The sequence below is a fragment of the Pseudovirgaria hyperparasitica genome (genome assembly GCF_010093815.1).
Source record: "Pseudovirgaria hyperparasitica strain CBS 121739 unplaced genomic scaffold EJ05scaffold_5, whole genome shotgun sequence".
NCBI lineage: Eukaryota > Fungi > Ascomycota > Dothideomycetes > Acrospermales > Acrospermaceae > Pseudovirgaria > Pseudovirgaria hyperparasitica.
The window spans coordinates 436,947-457,623 of record NW_022985553.1 but is presented as its reverse complement, the minus strand read 5'-3'; the positions used below and the strand labels follow the sequence as shown (position 1 = coordinate 457,623).

The 20,677-nt window shown below is 47.6% G+C and overlaps 13 protein-coding genes across 13 annotated transcripts; 7 read left to right on the top strand and 6 right to left on the bottom strand.

Moving 5' to 3' along the window:
- The first annotated feature begins 32 nt into the window (after window positions 1-32).
- On the top strand, window positions 33-2,194 carry EJ05DRAFT_474667 (ATP-dependent DNA helicase-like protein recQ). The gene is made up of 4 exons (XM_033743647.1): window positions 33-292; window positions 344-462; window positions 519-553; window positions 608-2,194. Exons 1-4 carry the CDS (start codon window positions 216-218, stop codon window positions 1,838-1,840), a joined length of 1,464 nt encoding a protein of 487 aa, XP_033602032.1. The 5' UTR covers window positions 33-215; the 3' UTR covers window positions 1,841-2,194.
- A 112-nt stretch (window positions 2,195-2,306) lies between these two features.
- On the top strand, window positions 2,307-2,741 carry EJ05DRAFT_498792 (uncharacterized protein; the record flags this gene model as incomplete). Its single annotated transcript, XM_033746738.1, has 1 exon — window positions 2,307-2,741. The coding sequence occupies one exon, from the start codon at window positions 2,307-2,309 to the stop codon at window positions 2,739-2,741; it is 435 nt and encodes a 144-aa protein (XP_033602031.1).
- A 574-nt stretch (window positions 2,742-3,315) lies between these two features.
- Window positions 3,316-4,025, bottom strand: EJ05DRAFT_474666 (uncharacterized protein). The gene is made up of 2 exons (XM_033743646.1): window positions 3,773-4,025; window positions 3,316-3,695 (listed from the first exon to the last, which is right to left on the bottom strand). Exons 1-2 carry the CDS (start codon window positions 3,909-3,911, stop codon window positions 3,463-3,465), a joined length of 372 nt encoding a protein of 123 aa, XP_033602030.1. The 5' UTR covers window positions 3,912-4,025; the 3' UTR covers window positions 3,316-3,462.
- A 179-nt stretch (window positions 4,026-4,204) lies between these two features.
- EJ05DRAFT_462975 (uncharacterized protein) lies at window positions 4,205-5,731 on the top strand. Its single transcript, XM_033742699.1, has 2 exons — window positions 4,205-4,542; window positions 4,592-5,731. Exons 1-2 carry the CDS (start codon window positions 4,329-4,331, stop codon window positions 5,653-5,655), a joined length of 1,278 nt encoding a protein of 425 aa, XP_033602029.1. The 5' UTR covers window positions 4,205-4,328; the 3' UTR covers window positions 5,656-5,731.
- Window positions 5,464-7,382, bottom strand: EJ05DRAFT_509310 (uncharacterized protein). The gene is made up of 2 exons (XM_033748085.1): window positions 6,641-7,382; window positions 5,464-6,589 (listed from the first exon to the last, which is right to left on the bottom strand). The coding sequence occupies exons 1-2, from the start codon at window positions 7,255-7,257 to the stop codon at window positions 5,749-5,751; spliced, it is 1,458 nt and encodes a 485-aa protein (XP_033602028.1). The 5' UTR covers window positions 7,258-7,382; the 3' UTR covers window positions 5,464-5,748.
- A 262-nt stretch (window positions 7,383-7,644) lies between these two features.
- EJ05DRAFT_498788 (uncharacterized protein) lies at window positions 7,645-8,882 on the bottom strand (the record flags this gene model as incomplete). The annotated part of the gene is made up of 4 exons (XM_033746737.1): window positions 7,645-8,257; window positions 8,333-8,360; window positions 8,423-8,641; window positions 8,696-8,882. The coding sequence occupies 4 exons, from the start codon at window positions 8,880-8,882 to the stop codon at window positions 7,645-7,647; spliced, it is 1,047 nt and encodes a 348-aa protein (XP_033602027.1).
- A 1,182-nt stretch (window positions 8,883-10,064) lies between these two features.
- Window positions 10,065-11,225, top strand: EJ05DRAFT_526242 (uncharacterized protein; the record flags this gene model as incomplete). Its single annotated transcript, XM_033748860.1, has 4 exons — window positions 10,065-10,093; window positions 10,127-10,188; window positions 10,224-10,465; window positions 10,533-11,225. The coding sequence occupies 4 exons, from the start codon at window positions 10,065-10,067 to the stop codon at window positions 11,223-11,225; spliced, it is 1,026 nt and encodes a 341-aa protein (XP_033602026.1).
- Window positions 11,226-11,711: 486 nt separating this feature from the next.
- On the bottom strand, window positions 11,712-12,411 carry EJ05DRAFT_302613 (uncharacterized protein). Its single transcript, XM_033740616.1, has 2 exons — window positions 12,353-12,411; window positions 11,712-12,231 (listed from the first exon to the last, which is right to left on the bottom strand). The coding sequence occupies exon 2, from the start codon at window positions 12,224-12,226 to the stop codon at window positions 11,930-11,932; it is 297 nt and encodes a 98-aa protein (XP_033602025.1). The 5' UTR covers window positions 12,227-12,231; window positions 12,353-12,411; the 3' UTR covers window positions 11,712-11,929.
- Window positions 12,412-12,685: 274 nt separating this feature from the next.
- Window positions 12,686-13,725, top strand: EJ05DRAFT_302498 (uncharacterized protein). The gene is made up of 2 exons (XM_033740613.1): window positions 12,686-13,147; window positions 13,199-13,725. The coding sequence occupies exons 1-2, from the start codon at window positions 12,821-12,823 to the stop codon at window positions 13,655-13,657; spliced, it is 786 nt and encodes a 261-aa protein (XP_033602024.1). The 5' UTR covers window positions 12,686-12,820; the 3' UTR covers window positions 13,658-13,725.
- EJ05DRAFT_531178 (Arabinanase/levansucrase/invertase) lies at window positions 13,642-15,478 on the bottom strand (the record flags this gene model as incomplete). Its single annotated transcript, XM_033749007.1, has 2 exons — window positions 13,642-14,985; window positions 15,463-15,478. 2 exons carry the CDS (start codon window positions 15,476-15,478, stop codon window positions 13,793-13,795), a joined length of 1,209 nt encoding a protein of 402 aa, XP_033602023.1. The 3' UTR covers window positions 13,642-13,792.
- Window positions 15,479-15,867: 389 nt separating this feature from the next.
- EJ05DRAFT_436759 (uncharacterized protein) lies at window positions 15,868-16,467 on the top strand (the record flags this gene model as incomplete). The annotated part of the gene is made up of 1 exon (XM_033741763.1): window positions 15,868-16,467. One exon carries the CDS (start codon window positions 15,868-15,870, stop codon window positions 16,465-16,467), a length of 600 nt encoding a protein of 199 aa, XP_033602022.1.
- Window positions 16,468-16,631: 164 nt separating this feature from the next.
- Window positions 16,632-17,666, top strand: EJ05DRAFT_302507 (PfpI endopeptidase-like protein). The gene is made up of 2 exons (XM_033740614.1): window positions 16,632-17,324; window positions 17,375-17,666. Exons 1-2 carry the CDS (start codon window positions 16,796-16,798, stop codon window positions 17,566-17,568), a joined length of 723 nt encoding a protein of 240 aa, XP_033602021.1. The 5' UTR covers window positions 16,632-16,795; the 3' UTR covers window positions 17,569-17,666.
- On the bottom strand, window positions 17,565-20,042 carry EJ05DRAFT_302521 (uncharacterized protein). Its single transcript, XM_033740615.1, has 2 exons — window positions 19,571-20,042; window positions 17,565-19,523 (listed from the first exon to the last, which is right to left on the bottom strand). Exons 1-2 carry the CDS (start codon window positions 19,917-19,919, stop codon window positions 17,764-17,766), a joined length of 2,109 nt encoding a protein of 702 aa, XP_033602020.1. The 5' UTR covers window positions 19,920-20,042; the 3' UTR covers window positions 17,565-17,763.
- Between the last annotated feature and the right edge of the window lie 635 nt (window positions 20,043-20,677).

Sequence of the window (20,677 nt, the reverse complement as noted above, 5' to 3'; positions counted from 1 at the left end):
GAGGAACTTCCTCACTTTTTTTGCGGACACGTTCCTGATCAATGCAGAACCCACGATTTGTAACCACCTAGGTATCCATACACGTCGAATCTATTGATGTAATGATGGACTGTGAGACGCAAGCTCCTGCCCTATCGTTTTGCTGTGTCTTGGACTCTTGGGTTCCGCCTTGACACGCGTAATTAACTTAGCTCACATCTTCACGCGCAATAACAATGCCCCCGCACAAGAGGATCAGAAGAGTCGATATCGACTTCACATTGAGGCGCGTATTTGGAAAAGACACGTTTAGGTAAGATACATTCAGTTTTCTGCTTTAGACCACACTGATACCATGCAATAGGCCATTCCAGCGCGAGGTCATACAGGCCGCGCTCGATGGCGAAGATGTCTTCTTACAGGCAGCAACTTCATTTGGAAAGAGCTTGTGCTTTCAATTACCGGCTGTCGTCGACTACGGCTGTATGCTACACCTTCATTCCTAGGTGGTGTGCTAATCTGCTAACATTACCTGCTAGTGACTATCGTGATATCGCCATTACTGGCTCTGATGGTGAGTTCAATATCGCCAATAATGCTTTGTTCCTGGGCTCACCCATGAGCATAGAACAATCAAGTCGCTTCTATGCGTGCGGCAAATATCCAGGTCGCAACGATCAACAGTACAACGTCTTCTGCTTCCAAGAAAGCCATTCTAGAGGACCTCCAATGCGGTCATCCACTCACTCGACTCCTTTACGTGACACCGGAGTACTGCCAGATGGATCACTTTCGTCGTATTCTTCGCGTGATCTATACTCAACAGGAACTCGCACGCATCGCCATCGATGAAGCTCATTGCATTAGCGAATGGGGTCATGATTTCCGACCAAGCTTTCAGTCACTCTCGTTCTTCAAAGAGGAATTTCCAGATGTTCCCATCATTTGTTGCACTGCGACTGCGACATCAACGGTTCGAGACGATGTCATCGAGACCCTTAAGCTCAATCCACGAACACTTAAGACGTTCAATATGTCCAGTTCACGACCGAACCTACACTATGAGGTGCGGTACAAGAATGATGAAGAAGACCACTACCCGAACTTCTTAGATTGGCTCCGTGCGGCCCACGAGCGCCGTAAGAAGGCAGAGCGTGCAGAGGAGCTCTCGACACAGAATATTCGAACTGACAACATCCCTGGCATCATCTATACATTATTCAGACGCGATTGTGAAATTCTTGCCGAACGGCTTCGTGGTGATGGCATCGGTGCCAAGGCCTATCATGCCGGCCTCCCTCACGCTGAACGAGCAGAGACGCTTACGAATTGGGTTGCCAACAAGGAGGGCTATGACGTAATAGTCGCAACAACGGCATTTGGTATGGGCATCGATAAGGAGAATGTACGCTTCGTGGTACATTGGCAAATCCCTAAGAGTTTCGAGGGCTTCTACCAGGAAGCTGGACGCGCTGGCCGTGATGGCAAAGCCTCCGTATGTATCATGTATTACGGACGTGAGGATCGAGATCGCGCAGCTACCATGATGGCAAGAGATGCACTACGGAAGGAGAATGCTCCAGGTGCGAGAAAGAATTATGCTGGACAGCAAAATGTGATGCAACGAGCTCGCAGCATGCAGGCGCTGGTCAGCTATTGCGAGAACGTGGGAAGCTGTAGACACGCGATTATAGTCGCGTATTTTGGAGACGGAGATAAGCCAGTGTGCGAGTGGGCATGTGATTACTGCAAGGACAAAGAAGCCTTGCGGAAGAGAAAGGAGAAGGGATTGGCCAGTGAGGAGTGGTGTTCTACACAAAAGGAGCGTGGAGCTTACGATGCATACTACGACGACTCCTGAGCATGTTTCTGAAGACACCACGTGCTTTACGTCTACTCTACATAAGTGTGTCTAACATCTGGTGACAATCTCTTGCTTATGAGAATTCGCGAGTTGGTAGCATGAGTCAGAGTATGGACCTCATCAAGTCATACCTGAGTTCCACGGACTTGACATGAGTATAGAAATCATCAGCATCGGACTACGGAGCCACCGACATCATTGAGGTATTTAGGTGTAGTACTCAAAGAATACAAAGCTCATTTTGATCCAACTCCTGGGGCTGCATTGTTGGTACAACAACGATGCATGCCGGCACCGGCAAAGGAGTAGGTCAATACAACATGTATATAACCAACCGTATCACCACAAGCACAGCCCACGTATCCAAGTCATCTCGTTCATCAGAAGGCATATACCAAAATCGCACATCCACGACTCATGTAAGCCAACAAGCATTTCCGCCAACCCTGACCTCCAGCATAAGATGTCCGAAAAACACCTTCAGAACAACGCCCCTATCGGCGGACGCACCCTTTCTTCCTCCCAATACGTCTCGCGCGCACATCTACCGCTTTTCCGGGCCACCGGTCGACTCGGCCGTCACTTCGTTACAACCTTCCTGATAACAAACAAATACACCGTCACCACCCTGACCCGCACGCGGAGCCCCAAATACCAAAACCATCCCTCCCGCGTCCAAATTCGTGAGGTCAACTACGCCAACCACACCTCCCTCACCAGCCAGCATGCCCTCATCACCACCCTCCTCCCTCCCCTCCGCCACCGCCTCCATCCAATCTGCGCTCATCATCACCGTCGCCGCCCACATACCCTTCATCTTCCCCAACGAAAATACGAAATACTAGCCCGTGCTGGACTACTGATGCTGCAGCGTAAGATAGGTGCTTTGCGGCACTGAGTGCCGATGAAGACTTGCTGCCCGTGCGCAGATGATCGAGAACTTGGGCGTTGAGAAGCTGGATCGAGCTGCGTGGGGAGTTCCTGGTATGAAGTCTTGCGTGCGGGCTCGATGGGTTGGTTCGAGGCTTGATTTTGCTTATCGGATTTTGGGATAAGAGTCGGATCTTTTCAGGATTAGGGGGGGTAGGTGGGAGTACGTGGGAGTACGTGGGAGTACGTGGGAGTACCTGGGAGTATGTGGGTATGGGGATGGCGAGGGCGGTGGTGGTGGTGGAGTCTCGGGTCGAGAGGATAGGGAAGAAGGGGATCGAGAGTGTGTGTGATGTCGCTTGCGGTTACGCGGAGGGAGATGGTTTAAGGGTTACTAGAGTGGGGGAAGGGGAATGGATGGTAGAGTATGAAGATGCGAAGGAGAGGACTGCAAGGGGTTTGGAAGATCCTGCGAAAGTAGATAGGATGAGGCAGCTGAGGTGGTTGTATTCGAGTGTGATAATTGAGGGAGGCTTTAGGGTCATGGAGGATAGGTATGCGCTACAGAACGATGTACTGGGACTGCCGAAGGACGATTTGGACAATTATACAGCGCTGGCAATTGAGACTTGTAAGTAGGGAGGATGGCTATGCACGCGATTTTGAAGCATTCCATACTAGATACAAGACTTTTCAGGATGCCTCTAGCTAGCTTGATGTTTCGGTCGTCGTTACACTTAGCATAAATCTCACTGCTCTATACTATCCAACAGTCCAGGAACTTTCTGCAATAAGTGCTCGACGATGGCATCCGGCCCCCGCTCAACCTGCAGCCCATGTGGAATTGCGTACGTTTTTATGCCAGGCCTGAGTCTCTTGGCTGTTTCTTGGATCTTTGTTGCTTCTTCTGTCGTCCACATGGATGCGCAGAAAAGGACGTCTGGTTGCAATTCTGTGACTGTGGGTGCGACTTGTTCGATTGCTGTTGCGATGGGTCAGTACCTACGTGTAGATGTGAAAGATGGAAAGAGAAATGTTCTGTAGGAGAGGGAAGTTTACTTTCGCAGTTTGCAGCGTGAATGATTGTGTATTTATCTTTCAATGCTTCGACCATGCGGCCAATCAATCGCTTCGCACGCTCCGGTGCTGTGTTGACTGTTACAAGCTTGAACGGGCCTTTGGGAGATGTGTCCGCCATTATAATATGATGAGTGCCGACAATGAGAGGTATCTGATTCGAGTATCTATATAGAATGAGATAGTTGCAAAGACTGAATAACACAGTACGAGCGAGAATGAAATGTTGTCGGAGCAGAAACCCCCGGAGAAGCAGTCTCAATTGCCGCTCGACCGTTCCCATATCTACACGTGGAATGTCCGAGGGGCCCCACAAGCTCTGTGGAGAGTTTGTGGCACCTCCATGCGCCACAGTGTGGGGACGTCTCGGGTCAGCCGAACATGCTTGAAATTATATGGCAAGTACGCGAAGACAATAGCATCACGCTTGAGTACAGGCAATTGCATTCTGTTCAGAGTATCTCTCAATCCAACCTGCATCTTATCATTGTTGTTGTATCTTTCTGACGTAGCTCGAAATCGTTGTCCGGTTGTGGTGATGGCTACGAATGGCGCCTTTCATTCTACATCCGCAGGCTTCAGGCAGCATCTCCCAGATTTGACTAATCCAAGGTTTCAAATTGCCAAAGAACAGGATGCAGATTCCTATGCAGAGGCCTTTATATCGAAGCAGAATCCACCGTGGCTCTACAAGCTAACCCAGGCTTGGCAAAGATTGTATGAAGAACCATACAAGGGGATCACAAGCGATGGTATGAACATCTGAATTCATCGTAATCACTGAGTTTAACTCGGCCACAGGTCAAGTAGTACCGGATCTATACTCTATAGCCGACGAAAACGTTCCTATCGAGGCTATCGTAGCAGCAACAAACAGTCTCTTATCTAAACTCACCCCTGACGAAAAAGCCCGCCTCTCTTACCCCATCAATGCCCGCGAATGGCGCGCCTGGTCTAACCCCGAGATGCTTCTGCGACCCTTTGGCCTACGCATGGAAGAGCTGTCCGAACCTGCTACCACATCCATTCTCGCAATCCTTGAGACAACCCTCTCGCCTGCCGGCTACCAGAAAGCTTTAGCGGCCATGCGAATCAACCATTTCCTTGGAGAGCTCGTTCAATTGCCTAAGATCATGAATCAGTACTCATATAATTTCCTGCTCTTCGGTACACCTTCCACAACGAAGGGCTGGGGGTTTCTGCTATACGGTCACCATCTGTGTCTCTCGGTGTACCTTAAAAGAAGACAAATCTTCATTGCGCCGACATTCACAGGCGCAGAGCCGAATATAATCGACGAGGGTCCGTGGAAAGGCACTGCAATCCTGCATACAGAGGGAGATTTGGGGCTAGAGCTCATGCAGAGTCTAAGCTCCGCGCAGCAGACCAAGGCCCAAACGTACAAGTTGCTCAAGGATCCGATGATGAAGATGACGGGAGATTTATGCTCGGATCGTTGGAATAAAGATGACCAGAGGCATCTGTGTGGTGCATTCAGAGACAACAGGGTCGTGCCGTACGAGGGGGTAAAGGTCTCTACCCTATCACCCGAGCAGCAGAGCATCGTGCTAGATATTGCAGAGCAGTTTCTCTTGTATCATCCGGATGAGTCACGGAAGGCGAAGAAAGAGTTGATGAAAAAGCATTTCGACGATACGTACTTCTCGTGGATTGGTGGATATGGAGACGAGGACGCGTATTATTTTAGGTTACAAAGTCCAGTCGTTATTTTCGAGTTCGACCACCATAGCGGAGTATTTCTGAACAACGAGGAGCCGCAGAAGTTCCATACGCATACGATCGTGAGGATGCCCAATCAAGGAGACTATGGATCGGCCACTAGAGATAGCGATGAGATACTGTAAGCTTTGTAGCCTCAGTGTAAATATATTCCAGTATGATGAGGACCACTGTAGGAAAATAATTGAATTGTGTACCCCTGATCTGCCGTTAAGTGCTTATATTTGTTCAATTAAATGAACCATTGATTCCAAGCCTTCTTTCTTGGCTATATCCAGAGCAAGAGTTCTTGATTTATGGTCAAGCTCCAGCCCACGATCAAGTAAGTAGTGGATCATAGCGTGATCTTCACATGCGACTGCACTCAGAAATCCTTCTTGCATAGACTCTCTACAGGGAGGTTTGTCAAAGGAATCGATAAGAAATCCCACCAGTGATATAGAACCTGACCCGCATGCGGCAGGGATCGCCTTGTTTGCATCTGCACCTAGGTCTAGCAAGAGACTCACGACGTTGATATGGCCGGATTGAGCTGCTAGCACGGCGAGTCTTGAGAGATGTGTATGATCCAAAATCCCTGAGTATTCTCTAACGAGGCACCAATCTAGGGACATTGTCTTAGATGAGTGCTCTGAGGGGTTGCACTGGATGCCAAACGTTAACAGGTATCTTAGAATACCTAAAGAGCCTGCGGAGGCTCTAAACTCAAGCTCGTCGTATGCCCAAGAGTTGTTGATGCGATGCGCTCCAGACCGGAGACGTGCCAGGAGTCGTGTCCATTTTTGATGATATATGATGAACAACCTCTCAGAACTGAGATTTGAGAGTGCTTTACAAGCGGCGTGGAGAACTTGGGACGTATCGATTCTGGAAGGTCCTGTAAGAGGAACATTGGGTGGGAAGGCGAGATCTATGATATGGGCGTGCCCGGCCTCAGCAGCATACCTGGCTATGGAGAATGATTTGCGTCCTACACGTACTCTCGGCTCAAGTGCTTTTATGATGTTGACATGGCCTGCGTGAGCTGCTGCCTGGTAGGGAGTGAGGAAATCGAAGCAGCTAGACAGCTCGTTAGTGAGCTGAAGCCTTGGCTTCGAGCAATTGACTCACTTATCAACCGAGCTAGAATAACACAGCCTTTCTAACCGAGGACGTTTCTCGTCTTCGGTGAGCAGCTTTTCGACTAACTCGGGATCGCCTATGTACGCAGCAGCACTCAGAAGCATGTAATTCATGTCTTTGCTTGGGTCCTGAATAGGGCCCCTCGGCTCCTCATCTTCCACAAGGCATCTCAAGTGCCGATCGAAATGACGACCCCGAACAGACAAAAAAGCAATTCGAGAGAGCAAGAGTTCCATATTTTGCCGGTCTAATGGTGAGTCTGGGTGTCGGTATCTCCAGATATACTCAACAACCTGGCGGATTGCCCAGAAGAATTGAGGAGATTTGTCATGAAGTCTTGTGCACTTGTAGACTAGGTACCGCTGAAGGAAGTCTGTGGATGTGTAAGAGTAATGTATACGTGTGTACCGTGTGCCTGTGTAGTAGCTAGGGCCCTGGAGGCCACCCATCTCAATCAGGCCTGACTCAAATATAGCCTCGCAAGTCATGCGAGAGAATCTTCGTGACACAAGCCGTAATCTCAACGCACGCTTGATGGTTCGTATTCTCACGGATTCGACGAGGATTTGCATGAGCACCTCGTCAGGCAGAAATAGCGAAGGCATTGTGAATTTGTGATGAGAAAGAAACGCAAAGTCGTTAGGATTGGTATGTTAAGCTTGAACTACAAAGGGCATCTGATTACAGCAGCTTTATTGCTGACAGAATTTGAAAAAATGAATGTGGTCCCTAACAAAGTTTGCCTGTACCACATTGCCTGATGAATGTCCTTTGTCCTGGTTATTCTACAGGTCTAACCCTATAGAGACTAGCGCATTGCGAACTTATCTTTAGAACATAGGAATGATAAAAAAAGGTGTTAGAGCCTGTTGCATACGTCGATCAATGACAGAATGGGGCATTGCTACATCATCCAGAAAAAGTGCACCGCAAACTATAATTTGGAACATGAGACTGTATGTGACCTGCGAGCTGTCCAAAATCCCACGACATCATGAAGCTGTCATCGTCCAATTAGCAATTGAGTCATACGATCGGCCAAACCTCATCTTCTCAGAACTAGCCTCCTCGCCTCTAGCCTCGAGAGGCCCACGTAATGTTCTCTGGTCCATGTCGAAGCAACTGCTCGACACATCTGAGCTACAAAGAGGATAGAGTTGCTTGTGCTCAATATCACAGAACAGCCTTTCGTCCACAGACACGATATCCCAGCCGTATGATGTCGCCGAGTCGCAAACCTCTTGGGCACTCGCTTTGTGTCCCTCACTCGCGATAACTAAGTGTGCAGGATCATGGTTTGCGCGCTTGACATTGCTCCTTGTAGAGCGCGATCTCTTTCCTGCACTTTGACTCATGTAAACTCCCTTATTGAACTGATGGTTGTCAACGACACGGCTTCGATCTACGTCCCTGCCATTTCCGTCTTCGTATTCCAAGGGGGGATCAAAGAAAGGTATGATACCATTGGGGAGAAGGTTGCCCCAGAAAGAGAACCTAGGGGTACTCTTACATAAAGTGTCTTTGTCTTCATTGTATTGAGCCGCTTTGTTCTCATCACCCTGCATGTCACGGAGATGGAAGCTGAGGGCGCGTGCGTTAATGCCGCTGTTGTGGTTGGCATCGAGCCATACACAAGCAGGATTAGTTCAAGAGTCTCCGATGGGCTTGCTGCTGGGATACCAGGTTTGACCACACCACTTTCCGGTATCTTAATGGGTGTAAGTGAATGCAACGTTTGTAGAATGGAAGAGGTAGGATTTCACGACATACCTCCGACGAAGCTGGCACTAGTTGTCGGTCCCATAACGGATATTTGAGCAACACAGATCGCGTCATCAGATGACTGGGAAAGGAGGATGTAGCCCGGGTCCACTCCATCATATTTTGGTTCAGTTTGCGCGTGTTCTATGTTGATAGGTTCCACGTTGGTCTGACCCTGCTTGATCTTTTCCTTCTTTCCCGGGTGATGTTGCCCAATACGATGACCGTCTAGAGACGTCAGTTCGGAGAGTCAGAGTCTACAGACACGCGATTCAGACTTACATTCATCCCACAGTGCGATATGAGGTACCGCGCCCCCTGCATCGCGGAGATCGGTTCCGTCACCAAGGACGATCTTGACCTGGGAAGATACTTTTGGCTTCTGCTGGTGCGTGAGTCCCTCTGCAAGCAGAGCGAACGTAGCTATGGTACCAGCAGCGTCCAATGCAAATCCCAAAGCAGCGGACATAGTGTCGAAAGGCGTTTCGAATATTTACGACCTAGCGGTCTGGGTAGCAATGTCGATATTCTGTAGCTGCATATGAACCACGATATAGTAGTTATAGTATCTGAGACTTTACGAAAATACCTTATTCCAAAGATCAGGAACTAACTACATGTGCGCCAGACGAACTTATATATACTTAATTGCTGCGCACGAGACACATCACTTCACTTCATACTATCTTGGTAACATTCAGCGTGACGCAGACAGAATCGCGTAATCGCCAAATTCATTTTGTCGTCGGTGTTCCACTGGTCCTTTAGCGTGGGTTGTGATGTTGGAGGCAGCAAAAGCCAACCAACAGAATAACATAGCTTGCAGCGTAGTATGCAGCTTTGCCTCCTTCTCGTATGATCAATATTGTACCCCAACTAATTAAGCGTTCTATTCTATCGCCCAATCAGCCCAAACCCTCGGCCGAGTAAGGTACGATATACTTGTTTGAACAATGCAACTATTCGCTCAGGCATTTCACTATCAAACCTGCCCCCAACTAAAAATATGTTGCAATCCGCCGCCAGTATATAGCATGCAATCTGGGTACTTGCGGATTTGAGGCTGTGAGGCGTGCGCGAACAGGGTATCCATCGCATACAATAGATCGAGCATGATCTAGCCGAGAACGTTTCACTGTGCCGCATGGATTGACAACATCAGGCAAACACAGAATGACGGATGCAAGACCATCAAAAATCTTTTCTTATCCTTCTATGCTCATAGCGTCGTTTCAGGCTAATCCCAAGTCTCATTATGCTGGCACGTAGCGTAACTTTTCCTATAAATAATCGACCACATATTGTAGATACAATCATGCACTCTATCTAGCGGTATTCCTTGTAACGAGATCCACATGTCAGTCATGTAAGGATTTTTTCCATGATCGACGAAGAGTTTAGCAACAGCTACGGTCTCACGGAGCCATTGAGTGGACAAATGTTCGACGGGACCAACAAAGCCGCGCCACTGAACTGGCATCAAGAAATGCATAGACCCAGACTGGACTGCCTGTCAACAAACTCAACATATATATAAATTTATGTTCATAGCCCCTTGATATAGAGGACTACTGATACTCAGATTTGAGCTCTGAAACTTCGACATTTAATCAGTCTAGTTTTATAGCCCCTTACACCGGAAGTCTCCAAAATGCGTCTCAGCCAAGTCAATATCATCCTGTATGGGATCTTAGCTTGCTCTCCATTTTCTAGCTCTCATGCAGTATGTTCAAAGACTGACTTGAGGGTATGTGAGACACTGCCGAGCTGTGATGGTATGTTTCTATCTCTTGCCCGAATACTGCCACAGATATCTGGATTGACGCCAAGATAGTGACCTCACTGAGTCACGAGTATCCATGTAAACAATGGTCAGATGTTCAAGAGCGAGGATTCAGACCTGGCAGAATCGAAAAGCCAGGGAAAAATGATCCTCTTCCTGGCTCGAGGCCAGGAGAGACTCCTGGGGATAGAATGCAAGATATTGTCGAAAACAACTCCCCAACCTTCTCAAATAAAGACTTGGAGGACCAAAGGCTGAAAGGTGTAGAGGTAAGACAGCAATTCAAAGAGGGTGGTGATACTGGGTAGGCTTCGTCCGCGACTATAACACTCTTAGCTGATTGACCTAAGCGTTCTTGGAACTCCTAAGAGTTATGGCTATAACGAAGTGCCGGCAGTCGCAGGTCCAAAGTCATGGCCAGTGGAAGGCAGCAAAAACTCCTATTTGGACGATTTCAAGATCTCTGGCCAAGGTCAAACATGGGTCAGGAACGAGGTCAAAGATCCTACAACAGGGGACTCTATCCTAGACACATGTGCTGCTCCTGAGCAAAGAGCTCTCGTGATAAAGCAAAGCTATAACATTGAGAACGATCAAAGCAAGAAGTTGAGATGGTCATCCATGACAATGAGCAATTGGCGAGAAGCATGCAAAAGCAAAGGAACTAGAACAGAGGATCTTAATAAGATCGTTCGAGATAACATCCTAGAGGGTAAAGGAACCGATTCTACAACCTCAAAGGGCGTCCAGCTGAACACCTACTACGCAATCGAAGAAGCGTTTGAAGTAATGAGGGCCGACGTGAAAAAGACATTGACGCTGAACCCGATCAACCCTAGGACCGCCAATGAGCTTAAAGTCGTAGAGCTTATGACGGCCCAAACCCATATCTCACGAGTTTATTTTATGCTAAAGGACTATCGCACTGAGCTAGGTAATAAAAACATCAAGCTCATCCATCTGATGTCCGAGGATCATGAGAAAACTGGCGGGAGGGTCCACATCGTTCTAGAACTCGGACCGGCCTAGAGGAGGAATGGGTTCGCCGTTGGAATGGGTCTCTAGATACAAAGGATGAAGTTGGGTTGCGAAATGTGAAGGACAATATACATTGAATTGAGACCAATCGAGTCTCTTTTGTTGCTTGTGTTCGATGGATTTGAGGGTGGCATGGTATGGGATTACGATTCTCGCTCGCTATAAAGCTTTGTACTAATAACCAGAAACTTTCACTCTTTACCATTTGAGATTGGAACATATCGTAATGTTGCTCATCTTGGAAGTATATCCATCTATGTGTACATGGTATACGGCCAGTATGAGAGCCCAGATGCCCAAAAAGCGTTGTGGTGATTCACATCTGGGTCCCCGTAGCTATAACGAGTTACCGAACACTAATGAGTGTGTCTGGGGATTGAATTTCAGCGGTAGAGGGATCCATGGATACTGGAATCGCGGCATTTATGTATCATAGCAGATGATGGAAGGACCAAGAGACACAGTATAAAGTTGTTTGTTGTATACTGGAAAATGGGAAAAGAACTTCAATACATAAGTCGATAAGTTTCTACACATTGAACTTCCTTGACTTATAAACCTTCGTAAAGGTAGTCGTCCGACACCAGAATCTTCTCATCAACTAGATACTACGGATAATGGTTTCTAATTTGAGAAACTTCATGATAATCGACATGTGTTTCGGAGGCTCTACTGTCAAGTTCTCACTCCGTGCATTATACGTGGCTACATAAACAGGCAACAGCTAGCTCCATTGGCAAAACTCGAGATAGACACAATTCCAAGATCTCTAGACTGTGTCCAGATATCAGAGCCCCCGCTACCGTAGTGCCAAGACCACGAGCTTGTAGTTGTCGTAAAGGTAAAATAGGCTTCTCTTCTGATAGCATGGATGAAATACATCGGAGACATGTTGGACTGTTGGCACTAGCGAAAGCTTCTATCAGACCACTGAGCAGCTCTACACAACTGGCCTCGCGTACTTCAGGTAGAGCATCCATCGCATCCACCATTAGGTCTACATAGAACCCTGTCAGTGTGCAACTTCTACTCCCAACTAAGAAGCCTATGAATTCTACCAACTTGAATATTCGTTTATATATGATATGGATAGCAACGGTAGAAACAGCACGTTATACCTTTGATGAGCTATTGAGCAGCTGCTCCATGCTGTTTGGGTGTCGTATCCAGGTGCAAGACAAAGAAAGCTCGTAATGACGTCCGAATATAGCGTCGGATGATTGCTTGTGACTTTTTTGTACTCGTCAAAAGAGAAACTGCTCTTATCCCAAAGGGGCTTAGCTTCGAGTGGCTATGCTCAGTGTGCTACATATGAATCCCGTTCGTTTCAGATCAAAATAAATTTAGCGCGCCGTCCGTACGCGCCGAAAACTTGCATGATAATAATAATAAGGTTATATGTTGGCTATGATTAGCAGGTCGCTCCACTTGCTGTGCCATATTATTCCGCGTAGAAACAAATCAGATGCCCTATAGTCCGCGCCGCCCCAGGCATATATTAAGATTACTGTGGCCGACATCTTTAACCTAAGCATTCATCCTTGATAAAACAAATCCCGTTTTTCTTTGAAGCAATCCTGAAAGCCATGGCGTTCAAAGGTGTCTATCAACGCATAATTCATCGCAGATTCCTTATCACTGCTATCTCATTCTTGATCATCGTTTGCGCCATCCTCATAATTGCGTTCAAATCACAATCTCTTGCGATCTATGACGGCAGATCGGGAGGAGTAGATGGGGCTCCCTCAAGGTCAAATCCACTGGACTGGGTAGTCTTACCAGCAGACTACCCCAATAACATTGGACTGTCAACCCACAAGGTGCTTTTCGCTGTCGCAGGTCTCAGCCTGGTCATGGCTGTGTGCACGTCAACCGCAGAAATCTTCACTTTTCGAAGGCGCAAACCCGTAAAGGTGTGTGCCTTCAGGTAATTCCAAGTTCGTGACTGACGGTCTCAAACTTAGCTTGTAAGATGTGAACAAATTATCATCATCACCCTACTCGGCATAGTTGCCATCTGCGCGTTGACAGCCATAATCTACACCTTTGTTCGACATAGCAAGAGCGCACACTTTTACCAGGACACCTACGAAGTGGGAAGGCTTGTCCACGATCCTCAAAATATATCGAACGTCGTCACGGCCCACGAAATCATGTTCGCCTATGAACTTGACACTTTCGATCTGGGGACTTGGGCGTGTGAGACAAAAGATCAAACATCATTCCTAGCCACATATAATCTCCCATCATTGAAGAAACAATGTGCTCTGGAGACTGCCTGCCTTGTACTGCCGATACTCTTATTTCTCTTGTGCTTCCTGCTAGCTGGAGCTGCTTGGTCGGATATGAGAACAACGAAATTGGTCTTCACGGAATACAAGTTGACCCAGTTGGACGATGATGATTACGATGACGACTATTGAAGCTAGAAAAGTCTACAGATCATCATCTTCACTACTTGGTATTCAAGCAGGAAACAATGTTAGTCATCAAACTTTTCTTTAGACCGATCGTCACTTCATCGATCACGGTTCTTCTATTGCCGTTCGTGGAGATCGCTAGGTGGTGCTTGTCAAAGACTCAAGCTCTGCTGCAGTTATTCCAATAACCGTTCCATGTCGTGGGCTTGACGGCAACTTGTACGATGATGACACTTTCCACTGTGGATTTGCGACGTCTGCAGTCTCAAGAGGAATATATCCCCTGTCTCCATATTCATCAACAAAAAGATAGAACTTGTCTCCATTCACATCACCCGGATTTGATCTGAAAGAAGTGGGCCCCTCAACAGCGCTGGTTCCAGCATTCTTGCCGATGCACGAGGCGATTTGCGTCCATTGCGATAGATCCGACCGGAGTGAATCCGATCTCTCCTGGATAATGTCGGTGCATCCCGTCTCAGCCGCGCCCTCATCCTTAGTGAAGCGATAGTACACGTCACCGACTTCGATTACTGTAGAATCGATGCGCGACTTTCCTGCATCTTGCCAAACTGATGTTTCCGAAAACTTTACAAAGTCGCGCGTTGTTGAGTAGAGCATGCGATGATATGTGGCTCCGATCCGGTCTGGATCATCGTCGGCGTATAGAGAGGAGGCCCAGTATACGACATACTCCCCGATCGAGCTGTCATAGAATGCTTCTGGAGCCCAGGTGTTACCAGCCTCCGGTGGGCTTACCAAGACATGGCGTTGTGCAGACCAAGTTTTCAAGTCGTTAGATTCCCATACCTCGAGATATCGGCTACCGAATTTGACAGAATCGGACCAAGATGTTCCGGAACCGATAGACAAATCAGTAGCGAGCAAGAAGAATTTATCTCCTTCGGCAGACCGAATTATGAAGGGGTCACGCAAACCTTTCGTGCCCATCGAAGATGTCAGCGCTGGTTGGCCGTTGTTCAGCTCACGCCAGTCTAAGGCGTTGTTGCCGTTGGTCGCAGCGAAAAAGATGTTCTCTCCTTCTTTGGAGTTTCCGGTGAAGTATGCAAATGCATAGCCCGTAAAACAATCAAGTTGCACGGCTCTCTTGACTGAAGCAACATACTCGCGCTCCCGATGAGCCCCTTCATGGTCAACTCGCGCGCGGAGAATGATTTGCGAGTCCTCGGTTGGCCTCGTTACGAGGCCGTCTTGTGAGATTACAGATAGATTATTGCTTATCCAAGAGACGTTGAATCCATCAAGAGTCTTTGGGAGATGTAGGTTTCCTGCTACATTGTCGATGTTTGGAATGAAAAGACTTGCCAGAGCTGATTCAAGTCTTTGAGCAATGTTATTCGTTGCTGGACGAGCCTGTGTGATCACAGCAAATGTGAGAGCAGAAGAAAGAAGTACTCGACTGAGATACATAGTGAGAGGGGTGTGATAACAGCTTAGAAGAGCACGTAGTGGTCTACCTTATATTGTCACCCTAAAGATCGGTAACATATAGCAGGTCTTGAGGGCTGTGTCATTCGATGAGAAGCGCCGATCCATGCTTCTTGACGTTACATGCCAAGGTACGTGAAGTGGAATAAGGGAGGACAGGACAGTAGCTTAATGACATTTCCAAGGCTAACGACTTAGTACTGTTCGCGCCACGTTCGTCGTTGAAGATCTTCAGCCCCACCGGATGTGAAAAAGCTGGGGATCCTGGGGTAACCCAAGGGAAGAAATATGCTAGTCTTCTGATCTCATGACTGAAACAGACCAATCTAATTTTACCCTGTTTCCGATCACATAATTACCAGAGCAGAAGGTCATGTCTCGGCAGAACGGTTGGTGCAACATATTCCGCCCCGCCGGCTCTATATCCGTGACCTTACCACTGGACATTCTGGGTCTTCTCCTTTATGCGTGTCGTAAGCGACATATTGTGATAGACTATGTTCGGTGTTGAAGATGCATTGACGATCATCTGTAGGAGAAGGAGGGAGCTCGACTCGCAATTTTAGGAAAAAAGTTACCTAACCGCATATTGCTTAGTTCATTCTAAGTTGACGAACCGTCCATAGACGTCACGATGAACAACACCGTCGAATTTTGACAATAGTCATAATCATATATTCCTTTTCACTCGTAGCAATCATTCAATCATTCGACCGACGAACAGATTTGAACTGGCAAGCGTCATGGTAGCCAAAGGCATCAACATGTCAGCTTTTCAGCGCCATATGGTACATTTCGCTACACCCTCAAATCCATACGTCATAACTTTAGGCTCAGGCCTCAGAGGCTCTCTTGCCCTCGGCCTAAACTTTCCTATCTCTTGTCTCTTGAGCTTGGCCCTACGTATCATGTACTCCCCATTTCCGTGGACATCACCTATTTCCATCGCATCGATACCTACGCCGAAACATCGCACACAGCTGGAGCATGTGCAGCTCTATCAGGCCGAATATTCATGTACGGATCTCTTGAGGTTGTATGCCCTCCAGGAACATGATGCCAAATCACGGAGTAGCATCGAAAATCTAGCTGCGTCGCTGATCGACAGGGGCCATATCATCGGCTTTTGGGTCATGGCCGCAAATGCCAGCACGCACAAGGTCTTTCGTGAAGATGTTGAGCAGTTTCAACGCGGTGACTGGGAGAAAGATGTGGTTAAGCGAAGGCAAGGCGTGCATGACATTCTACCGTTTTGGAGAGGCGGGCCACTCTTTGTTAGCGGACATAGTTGGGCCGTTGCAAAATTGTTTGGTGTGCAAGTTTACGACACGAACATTCTTTCAAAGGAGAAGAAGATCAGATGAACAATGTCTTGATATATACTCAGGGTCCTACCTGAGTAATGGCCGATGCTGCGAGACGGGCCTTGACACGGGACGGAACGGCATTACTTTGTGACCCGTGCCGTGTATTTCAGCAGTACAAAAAGTCCATACCAGTCTCAACCCATATAAATTAATAGGAAGGTAACGCGGGTGCTGCACATAGTCGTGTTTTGGTACCGAGCTGACTTAAAGATGGACGAAACGATTCGGCCATCTAAAGTCATATAAAGGCCAGCTACCGCGGGTGTCAAACATTCCTTCATCGCCCTCAGTATCATACGAATACTCATCTAACTATCTATTCATAATGTCAAATCGCAAGCTCCGCGTCGGAGTACTTTTTTCGGGGCCTGTCCAGACCCTCGATATGTCTCCAATTGACCTATTTGGCATGCTGGGTCGCGACTATCTCCAGGCCTGCGACCTTCCAAAACCACTATTGGACCTCGGTCTCGACGTGGAATGTCTATATATTGCGTCGGCAAAGCACCATCCATTCATATCGTGCACAGCCGATTGCAGAATCAAGATGACACACACCCTGGACTCATCAGACTGTGCCCCTGGTACCCTCGATGTTCTAATGGTGCCAGGGCCCGATCCAAATGCAACCCATGACAAGGACGTGCTGGACTTTTTACGAGGCCACTTCGACGCTCATAGGACGGACATCCTTGTCATCTGTACAGGTGCATTTGTTGCCGCGTCGAGCGGTATTTATGACGGGAAAACTGCCTCTGGGCCACGTGCTCTGCTTCCAAAGCTGAAGAAGGACTTTCCGAAGGTGCAGTGGACAGACAAGCGTTGGGAAGTTGATGGGAATATCTGGTCGAGTGGTAAGTGTTCAGATCAACATACAGATGGTGATCTTCGCTAAGAATCTCAGGCGGTATCACTAATGGCTTGAACATGGCTGGCGTTTATATCAGGCGCAGATACCCTGGCCCTTTAGGTAGTGCTGTATGCGCCATGGCCGATGTTGAGGATCGAGGTCGGGAGTATAGGAACAGTACCGTCGTAGAGAGTGGTTGGTGGGTAATACAGATCTTCCGAGCTTGGCTCTTCGGAAAGAAGGCTTAGTATTTTCTGCGGTCGAGACCACGAATAATTCCCACAGTCTGTTTTTAACTCTCCGATCTGCGCACAAAACTCCAAAACTCCGAATAGCTCTTTTGTGAATATGTCACGCCGGTCGCAACAATAAATGTTGTCTCTGCAATGTGATTTAGTATTCATACGGAGATGAATTGATAATAACAAGCATATCAACGACGTCTATATGACTTTCATCATAACAGAGCACGTTCCTTTGAAGAGAATTACGCCATCCTGCATAAGCTGATCACACTCAATCTCTCCAGCATCCAAGCCCTCCATCATTACATCAATTCTACGAAAACTTTCATGAGGGCAGGCTGTGCTTTGCCGCTGTGAAAGCCACTCGATGTTCAGACACTTTTCTAATTCTGCTGTACCCGTTGCTTTTGAGCTTGAGTTCAGGATCTCGATCCGAATTTTTGGAGTATGGACTCGTACCGTTTGACCGGAAACAATGGTGATCTCCTGTGCTTGACCTTGTGCTAGATGAAAAGTATGTGATTCCAGTAATTTGTTTCCTGGACTTTCACTTCTACAAGAAGACCGTGGTGACAAGGGATGTCCTGTCGCATCTAGAGAATCTGAATATTTGCTGTTATGGAGACTGGGCAGTGACGTAGCAGGCTGCGCATCACAATACTGACTAGAGCCTTCTGCGTCACCGGTACTCTCCTGTTTGATCACATTGATCGTCACAGATTGTGGTGTAGTCTCGCTAGGCACGGCGGAGGAGGCCCTGGATGAAGGTAGTGTTTTGTCACGAATTGATGGTTCGTTATTTTGTAGAAACCCCGTGTCTATTTGAACAGTATCCGCTCGGTCGAATTCTGACCTAGAGCTCAGAACTGTCTCGGTGACTTTTGTGGCCGAATTTAGATTCGCTACTGTGATAGATGTATTGCTTGGGAACGCTGCCGCTACCGCGCCTGAAATAACAGAAGCGGTATTGGACCCAGAACGAAACGCACTACTTTCGCTTGGTTGTGGGATTCGTGCCATTCGTAGTTGACATTTTTGCTTGATGACCTCCTCAACAGCTTTACTGAAGTTCGACACTATACCACGTGAAATCTTCTTTGTCTGCTTTGTGAGTATGAGTTCGTCAGTTTCTGGCAGACGCCATTTCGGATACAGTCGCCCGTGAGTCTTGGGAATGTAGTATACGCCATGAGTTTTGCTGAAGAGGTCGCATAGATAACATGCCTTCTTGTTGGAGGCGATGACTCGAGGTAACACAGTAACTTGCGGGTTCTGCAGGTAGTGATAGATGATCTGGACTTCAGCGTGGACTTTGCACTCTAAGTTGCAGCCTTCATAGACAATGGCTTGCACAGCCGCACATTTCTTGTTGAGGCTTGTGCCTAGGGCCACTTCGAATTGCTCCCTTTCCTTCGTCTTCTTGGATGACAAGCTTCGAGTGAGAAGGCCCGTACCCTCAGGCTGAGCCCCGCCGATCTTATTGGCGTATGGCCCGTTCAGAACCTCTGCAAATTTCCAGTTGCTGTGGCGGCGTATGATACGTGCGATATGTTGTGAAGTTGACACGTACTGGGACAACTTACGGAGCTTTTTCTCGAGATCGGGGTGACGGGGCCTATGTCTGGATTGAAGATCATGAAAGGCCCCAAAGTCGAAGTCGGCATGTATAATCAACAGAATCTTTCTTATGGCTACTCGGCCATCTATCCCATGAGCTATCACTCTTGGTAGAGCTTCGAATGATCTGAAGTTACTAGATAATCGTTGGACAGATTGTCGTAACTTTGTCATCGTGGTAGTGTCTCCAAGTGGTCTCGCTACCTTCAGTTCTTCGTCCAGTCGTGAAATAAGACTACGAACGGGCGATTTAGGACCGTGCTTAGACCGTAATCTACCAAGAATCCGTTTGTGATTTGTCTCGACAGCTGCATCAAGCACCAGTATACCGCTGCTGTCTCCTAGTCCGGTCAGATATGTAACATAGAGCAATTGGTCTCAAAATCACCTAATTCTGCAGACTTTCTCCCCGCTTGCAATAGTCGATCGAAGGTCTGTTTTCTCTGCTTCTGTTCTCCTAGATTGACGGCTGATCTCACAATAAACCTGTTTTCCAGACTATCCTCTTCGATACACACAGCCCCTACCTTTTTGTAGTCGTGTGTCGTAGATAGTAATAACGCAAAGGCTTCAGCTGTTCGGAGCTCTTGTCTGAAGGAGAGTGCCCTCACATAGCCACGGGAGTCTTGTTCCAGCAGAATTGTTTGCGGTACATTAGTCGTCGGTCTCGCGAGAACTTTGCCAAACTGTGCCAACAGCCCAATGTTCTCGGACAATGGCCCGTGTGGTAACTCCATGATCTATTGTGACGCAGAGATTGCGTACATGATCTTAATCGGCTGCTGAACTTGACCCGAGCACTACTAAGCTTGACATCATGCCCACTCAGTGAGGGAGAAAATGGTCTGGCCTATTGTTTTACGCAGAATCCACCAAGAAACGTTTGCATCGTATGCGTCATTCTGGTATGCTGGTGTTCGTGAGTGGAGGCTTTACTTGCATAGAACTGATACACGCCCTACAAACCGAAGCAGTGTGTGAGAATGTTCTACTCTGAATTCAGGATGAAACGATTAATCCTCGTTTTAGATGGGAGTTCTTTACTTAGAGGGATTCACCAAAGAAAGTTTCGAGGTGACCGCATTTTCTTTGAGCAAACACATCGAGCGGGGAACCTTGCACGCGTATCGTGCGACGGAAGTAATGGTGTATGGGAGCAGCCAGTGGTATCAGCAATCTGGTGAATATTCACCGCCAAAGTGAAGAATGGCGTTATGCAGGCTATCTGTATCGATCGAATATTGCCTTCAATGCTCTAGCGTCTAGGTTTCATTGAGAATTTCAACCTAAACTAATCAGTCCATCTATTCGTTCGATCGCCTAGGTTATCTCCAAGAAGATTTATTGGTGCCCCTCAGCTTCCCCGCTCACTGCCAAAAGGCAGAAGCATTAATGTATATGCCCTATCATCTCACTGATATACTGCATCATGTTCGTGATGATGCAAGTCAGCAAGGTAATGGCGGACACCGAAGTCGAACAAGATTGGCTCGCC